This window comes from Cynara cardunculus (genome assembly GCF_001531365.2).
Source record: "Cynara cardunculus var. scolymus isolate 2C chromosome LG 1, CcrdV1, whole genome shotgun sequence".
Lineage (NCBI taxonomy): Eukaryota > Viridiplantae > Streptophyta > Magnoliopsida > Asterales > Asteraceae > Cynara > Cynara cardunculus.
In genome coordinates, this window is record NC_037528.1 from 23,426,720 (window position 1) to 23,434,271 (window position 7,552).

The 7,552-nt window shown below is 36.8% G+C and overlaps 1 protein-coding gene across 1 annotated transcript; it reads left to right on the forward strand.

The window, feature by feature from the left end:
* Window positions 1-460: 460 nt before the first annotated feature.
* LOC112511686 (serine hydroxymethyltransferase 4) lies at window positions 461-3,066 on the forward strand. The gene is made up of 4 exons (XM_025117400.1): window positions 461-1,189; window positions 1,758-2,148; window positions 2,239-2,340; window positions 2,592-3,066. Exons 1-4 carry the CDS (start codon window positions 512-514, stop codon window positions 2,834-2,836), a joined length of 1,416 nt encoding a protein of 471 aa, XP_024973168.1. The 5' UTR covers window positions 461-511; the 3' UTR covers window positions 2,837-3,066.
* The last annotated feature ends 4,486 nt before the right edge of the window (window positions 3,067-7,552 follow it).

Genomic DNA, 7,552 nt, shown 5'->3' on the forward strand with positions numbered 1-7,552 from the left:
ATCTACTTTACATGTTCATTCATTCCAATGAAAATGCCCCCTCATACAAGTTACCGTTACCATCATGATTATGTTATTATAAAACTTGTAGATAAAGTCAATTCAAGTCAAACGTCACAAGCTATCAAATGTCCTTGACCTACGTGAAACCATATGAAGAATGGTGAATGATATGATTGCTTAAGAAATGTATTTGGTGTCTTTTTCGTGAAGAAACAAACTTTAGTGTCTCACCTAGTAGTAGTTTTAACTAAAAGGACATTTTTATAAAAATTCAAATAAAAACTAAAAAGCACTCACCAATCCCATCTTATTCTCCACCACCAACACCAAAAGCAAATATAAAAAACACAAAGGACCATAAATAAAAAGAATTGAAACATCAGGGGGGTAAACTCTAATTTTCTGAACATCCATTTGCCTATTAAAACCCTCCTCCATTTCAGAAAATCTTGAACCACCACCTCCTCCTCCTCTTCCCATTTCTAGCCGTAATTCACCCATCTCCGCCATGGATCCGGTTAATGTTTGGGGAAACACCGCCCTGGACGCCGCTGACCCAGAAATCTTCGACCTAATTGAAAAGGAAAAACGCCGACAGTGCCGTGGAATTGAACTCATAGCCTCTGAAAACTTCACTTCCTTCGCCGTCATCCAAGCCCTTGGCAGCCCATTAACCAACAAATACTCCGAGGGTATGCCCGGCAACCGTTACTACGGTGGCAACGAATACATCGATCAAATCGAAAACCTTTGCCGTAGTCGAGCCCTACAAGCCTACCGTCTAGATCCCACCAAATGGGGAGTCAATGTTCAGCCCTACTCCGGATCTCCGGCTAATTTCGCGGCATACACGGCCCTTTTGAACCCACATGACCGTATCATGGGTCTTGATTTGCCGTCAGGTGGTCATTTGACACATGGTTACTATACTTCCGGTGGGAAGAAGATATCGGCGACTTCGATTTACTTCGAGAGTTTGCCGTATAAGGTGAATTCGACCACCGGATTTATTGATTATGAAAAGATGGAGGAGAAGGCCTTGGACTTTAGACCCAAGCTGATTATTTGTGGTGGAAGTGCTTATCCTAGGGATTGGGATTACAAGAGGATTAGATCTATAGCTGATAAGTGTGGTGCCCTAATGCTTTGCGATATGGCTCATATCAGTGGTCTTGTTGCTGCTCAGGTATGCACATATACATCTTTCTGATCTACTGCTAATTATGTTAATTGCTGCTTAGATGACGAATTCTGGATTTTGTTTTATACTTTTTGAAATTCTGTTGTTGATTTGAAATGGGTTTGATTCCCAGATCTGCATTTGAGAATTATATTAAGCTGAATAAGAATTTAGATGCCCAAATTTATAGACATGAACATTACCAGCCATGTTCTTGGAAGTTGAATGGGTTGCTGCATTTGCAATATAACATGTAGTTTAGAATTCAGATGAGTAGGGTTTGATCTATAGATTTAGATGAGAAATTGATTGAACTTATGTGGAGTTATCAACCATAATTTCAGATTTGATAAAGGTCAGCTGGATCTGTGCTTGCCATGCCATAAATTTATATTAGGGTACAATGAATATTGAATTGATGAAAAGAAGGGTTTATCGTTCCAATCCACACCTGATCCCCAAAGGGTTTTCGGGTTGTGGTCATTATGATCTGGTGAAAAACCAGATTTCAGAATCTGATATTTGGTTCTTCCCAAAAGATTATCCTAATAAAGATTTCTTTGGGGTTTAATAGGAAGCTGCAGATCCTTTTGAGTATTGTGATGTGGTCACAACCACCACCCACAAGAGTCTTAGGGGACCAAGAGCCGGTATGATCTTCTACCGCAAGGGCCCAAAACCACCAAAGAAGGGTCAAGCAGAAGATGCAGTTTATGACTTTGAAGACAAGATCAATTTTGCTGTTTTCCCAGCCCTTCAGGGAGGTCCCCATAACCACCAGATCGGTGCTCTAGCCGTTGCATTGAAACAAGTCATGACTCCTGGCTTCAAGTCCTATGCCAAACAAGTTAGAGCCAATGCGGTTGCACTTGGGAACTTCTTGATGAGCAAAGACTACAAGCTCGTCACTGGTGGAACCGAAAACCATCTTGTTTTGTGGGATCTTCGCCCTCTTGGTTTGACCGGTAAGGGCTTGTGACGGTCATATTGGGCACATTGTTCGCCATAGATGATGATATGGATTCGATTTCTTATACTTGATTGTGCTTTTGCAGGCAACAAGGTGGAGAAGCTTTGCGATCTTGCAAACATCACTGTGAACAAGAATGCTGTGTTTGGTGACAGCAGTGCTTTGGCTCCAGGAGGTGTCCGAATTGGTATGCATTTTGTTACCTGAATCTTTACACATTTTTTTGTTGGTAAAACTGTCTTGGGCCAACCTGCATGCACCTCGAATAATCTTATAGGACCCTGAAGATAACATTCAGGAAAGATCTCTAGTGGCCCTAAGGGGGACTCGAACTTCCCACCTAGACTTGGTCCTTATTTGCTAGTTCAGTTGGCCCTCTGAGATTATCTTTACCCAATTTGTGGTGGTTTTGAACGATGGTGATGGTGATTGAAACAGGTACGCCGGCAATGACATCAAGGGGCTTACTGGAGAAGGACTTTGAGAAAATCGGAGAGTTCCTTCACCGTGCGATCCAAATCACTTTGAGCATCCAGAAGGAGTTTGGGAAACTGTTGAAGGATTTCAACAAGGGTTTGACGAACAACAAGGAGATCGAAGAACTGAAGGCTGATGTCGAGAAGTTTTCTGGATCTTTTGATATGCCGGGATTTTCGCTGGCTGATATGAAGTACAAGGATTAAGCAATGGAAGAAGAACATGAAGATGATACTGAACTGAATGATGTTTGTGTTTGTTATAAGCAACATTTTTCTTTTTCTTTTTGTTTTTGTTTTTGTTTTCTTATGATTAAAACGAGTATTTGATTAAAAGATGTATGATTTGGTTGGAAGACAATAACATCATCTACTTCCACCATGTAATGTAGATTACTGATTTGGAATTTACCACAATTATGTTCAATTGTTGTTTCATATCTTGTTTTACAAACGAGTGTTTTTAAAGAAACTACTACTTTTTACCTGTGAATCAGAATCAGATATTTCTAAACCATTTAATTAATCAGAATTCGATAATTCCTATAATTTAATTAAGTTAATGACACTACTTACATAGTTTTTACATTATTTTCAAAAATGGGTCTAATTATTTTGACTCGGTCAACATTTAGATATTGCTTGAACACCATTAAATCGACTATAGTTATTTCAAGTTGTAATAATTACGATCCAAAGGTGGTGAGTTTGGTGAATTCATGTATTGCTTTTTGGTTCGAGAAAGGAAATATATATTCAGCTACCAATCTTGACTTTGTGTTTATGTTATCAGGTTTAGTAGATAAGGGTTGATGTATGTTTATGTTGTCGGGTTTAGAAGACAAATTGGAGGACTGAAAGGCTGCGCCTCACTTTTACTAGAACATGGAGGTTAGCAAAGCAAGTTTGGTTATACTTCAGGGGCTATTTTGTAAATATTGATAGATGTATAAACTTTAAATTTTCTTATCTCAAGAATTACTAGTTCACTCTTTCATATATTGATCGACTTCATCGGATCATTTTCTCTCTTAGGTTTAGGGTTTTCTCTCTTAGGTTTAAGATTTTGAGTTGTATTTCGTGTAACTAGTTTAGATTCTCTGTATTTTACATTGTAACTAGATTAGATTTATTGTATTTGGTTTGTAATAGTTGTGGAGAAATGTATTTGGTTATGAATTTTAAGATGGAAACAGTTTGATACTTTGTTAAACTCCATGCACTTGCAATGCTTCTTATGGCTTTTTGAACACAATCAACTTATCAAATTTATGCAATTATTTATGGGTCTTGTTGATATCTATCAACCCATTAGAAACAATATTCATATTAGGGATTCTCTTTCTTCGGTCAAAATTACTTTCTCGTTTTTATCTAGAGAAGAATCTCACCTTGGGGGGGGGGGGGCCCCCTTTACCTCGCACTAAGACACAACACTCTGCTTTTTTTAAGCAAAGCCACTGATAATAAAAAGGAGGTTTGGCAGACCCTCAACTCTTATGTGTAAACATCGTGGCGTTGTTGTACATACCATCGAAAGATGTTTTAAACTCATTGGTTTCCCAAAGATTTTTAAAATAGACCTAAACCACAAAATCAAAATTTTAATCCTCTAGCCAGTAATATGTGTGTTTTTGAATCTCATTCTCGTAAACAACTTGTGTCCACTTCATCATTTCCGTTCTCTAAAGAACAGGTTGCAAAAAGTCCTTAGCCTAATAGGTCAAAAACACACTTTAGAAAGGGTAACTACCAATATGGCGAGTATTACCAAAACCCCTAGATCTGGTTGGATTATTGATTCTGGTGCAAAACAACACATGACATCCAACACCCTTAATCTTGAAAATGTGGTGGATGGGTTTGATTTACATCTTAGGGTGAATCACCCTGATGGAACTGAGGCAAAGATAAACAAAATTGGAAACTTTAAACTTTCAAACAATGTAACTTTATTTGATGTGTTGGTAGTACCAGATTTCAATTTCAACTTGCTATTTGCTCACAAACTAGCTACGGATAATAGAGTTTTTCTAGGCTTTGATGAGTCTCAATGTTATGTTCAGGATTCTCTTTGAAAGAGCGTTGTGGGGACTGGTAGTCACGAAGGTGGATTATATATCTTTGATGAGAAATTTAATAGTGAGTCCTCTTCTCATTCCAATAATTTCACTGTGTGGTGTTCTCCGCCGACTCAATTATTGCACAGTCGTCTTGGTCACCAACTGACCAAGTGTTAAACGTTGTAAAGAACCAACTCAAAATTGCAAATGAAGTTTGTAACCCTTGTGAGATATGTCATAAGGCAAAAAAAGAACAAGAAAACTAGGGATAAATTCAATTTGAGTGATCATAAGTCAATAGTACCTTGGTGAATTAGTTCATTTGGATGTTTGAGGTCCTTATCATGTTCAAAGCAAGGAAGGTTACAAATATTTTCTTACTATTGTTGATGATTTCACTCGTGCTGTTTGGGTTTACCTTTTGAAAGGAACGCATGAGGTAGGTGATAATGTTGTCGAATTTTTCAATCATCTTGGCATCCAATTTGGAAAATCTGTTAAAATTTTTAGAAGTGATAATGGTTCTAACTTCACAAATTTAAAACTAAGTGATTTTTTCAAATAAAAGAGAATCATACATCAAACATCTTGTGTCTGTACTCCCCAACAAAATGGGGTTGTGGAACTCAAACATCGTCATTCACTTAACCTAGCTAGAGCTCTTATGTTTAAGGGAAGAATTCCTTTAAACATGTGGAGTAAGTGTATTCTCACTTCTATATATCTTATAAATAGGACACGTTCCTCCTTTTAGAAAGGTAAGTGCCCATATGAGCTTATTTACGACTTTCAACCTTTCTTCACTCATCTTAGAAATCTTGGATGTCTATGTTTTGCTGTAAAACCTAACATCACAGATAAATTTAATTCTGGATCTAAAAAATGTATCTTATTTGGGATATGCAAATTCACAAAGGAATACATATTGTATAGTTTGGATTCAAACAAAATTATTGTTTCTCATGTTGTAAAGTTTTATGAGAATAACCAAAACTGATCCAATGAATAACCAATAGTAACATCCAATGATGGATGGAATCGATCTGATCCAATCATCCATTGGATTTGGATCTAGTCGGATGACAAAATTCAACATCTATTGGATGATTGAATCAGATAAGATCCACCTAAAACTATCAAGAACACAGTTCGAACAGAAAAATTCTTCAAAGAACCAAAATTATGATCAAGATCTATCAAATTGAGGAAGAAATTGGTTTAGATTCTTTCCATTACTAAAATTGAATCAATTGAAACAAGAAATGATCAATTATTCCTCACAATCAACAAGATTGATCAAGAAACAGTTGAACCTCCAAACAAAGCTCAAAACCTTCAAAAATAATTCACAATTCATCTAAATTGAATCAAATAACACCTACCTTTTGCTCTGATACCAATTGTTAAACCCATAATCATGTTATACGAACAAAAGCTTCAAATCTCATCAATTGAGAAATCATCTTGGCATTAATATTGAAAGAGAGTATTAGAAGTTGATACGTATTACAATGAAAGAGCTTACTTACTACACAAACTAACACAAAAGTATTTACAACCCATGGGTATTTACAAAATAATCCCCTACACCTTGATTACAATTACAATTTAAAACCCAACAAATATGAAGAAGATGAATAAGAACAAGAAAAGGAGTTTTTTTGTTTGAATTTTGATTTGGAGATTTTCTTGTTCTTGGTTAGGTGAAGAAGATGAAGATTCAAGTAAAAGAAAATAAAATATTTAAAAATGCTTAAATAGAAAAAAAATGGTTGCTTTATTCTTGATGTTCTTCAATAGATTTTATTTATGCTTTTAATGAAGATGAAGATGAAAATAAAGGACAAACACTTAGGGGTCGTTTATCAAACATTTATCGGTAAATTTCAATATTATTAATTACTTACCGGGTAAGATTTTAGCCAATAAAAACAGTTTTCTATGCAACAATTTATCCGATAAGAGCTAACCGTGGTAAGAGTCATTGTCCTCACTTACCGGATAAGACTCTCAGTCCTTGCCTCATTCTTATCGGATAAGAATTTTGGTTCTTACCATATTCATCCGGTAAAATAATATAACTTGGTAAGCACTTACTCAAATAAACATTTGATAAACGGCTCGTTAGAGTAAATTACAAATATAGTTTATGTGGTTCATGTCTTTTAAGACTCTGGTTCCTATTTTGAAATATATATGGATTATCTCTTTGTGGTTTACATTTTATAACATATTGGGTCCTTAAATCTAATTCCGTCCAAAAATCCCCCGTTAACTCATTTAATTTAGAAGGGTATTTTAGTCATTTAATTTATATTTTTATTTCTTATTAAAATCACCGAGACAAAGCATGTAATTTACTCTATCAAACATATGAACACAAACATTCATATTCATGTTCTTCAACTTGAACATGAACATCAACAGGGGCGGATGTATGTGATGAGGGTAGGGGTCCTGGGCCCCCAACAAATTTTTAACAGGAAGGCCCAAAAAAAATTAGTTTACTTGTATTTTTCAATGAAATGAATTTGGGCCCCCAACAACAAGATGCAAAAGGCCCCTCTAACCTCAGTTCAGTCTTAGTGCAAGGCTGCACCGCTGCAAGCAAGCGACGAGTAGGCGAGAGGCGAGTAGCGTAGCGACCAACCAGACTTCCGTCTACCTTACTTCTTCTTCATCGGCTGCGACCGACCTCACCATCACATCACTTCTTCTCTTCTTCTTCTTCATCGTTGCGACAGAGACTGAGAGTCACGGACTCACGGACTGTCTGCTGGCCGCTGGCGTGCTGCTGTAGTGCTGTCTGCTCTCTGCTGTCCGCCTGTCCGACTGACCGACTCACGGATGCCCGGATCGA

Coding starts and splice junctions, on each gene's coding strand:
- LOC112511686 (XM_025117400.1), top strand. CDS start 512: ATGGATCCGGTTAATGTTTGGGGAAACACCGCCCTGGACGCCGCTGAC. Junction 1,190..1,757: donor GTGGTCTTGTTGCTGCTCAG/GTATGCACATAT, acceptor GGGGTTTAATAG/GAAGCTGCAGATCCTTTTGA. Junction 2,341..2,591: donor TCCAGGAGGTGTCCGAATTG/GTATGCATTTTG, acceptor TGATTGAAACAG/GTACGCCGGCAATGACATCA.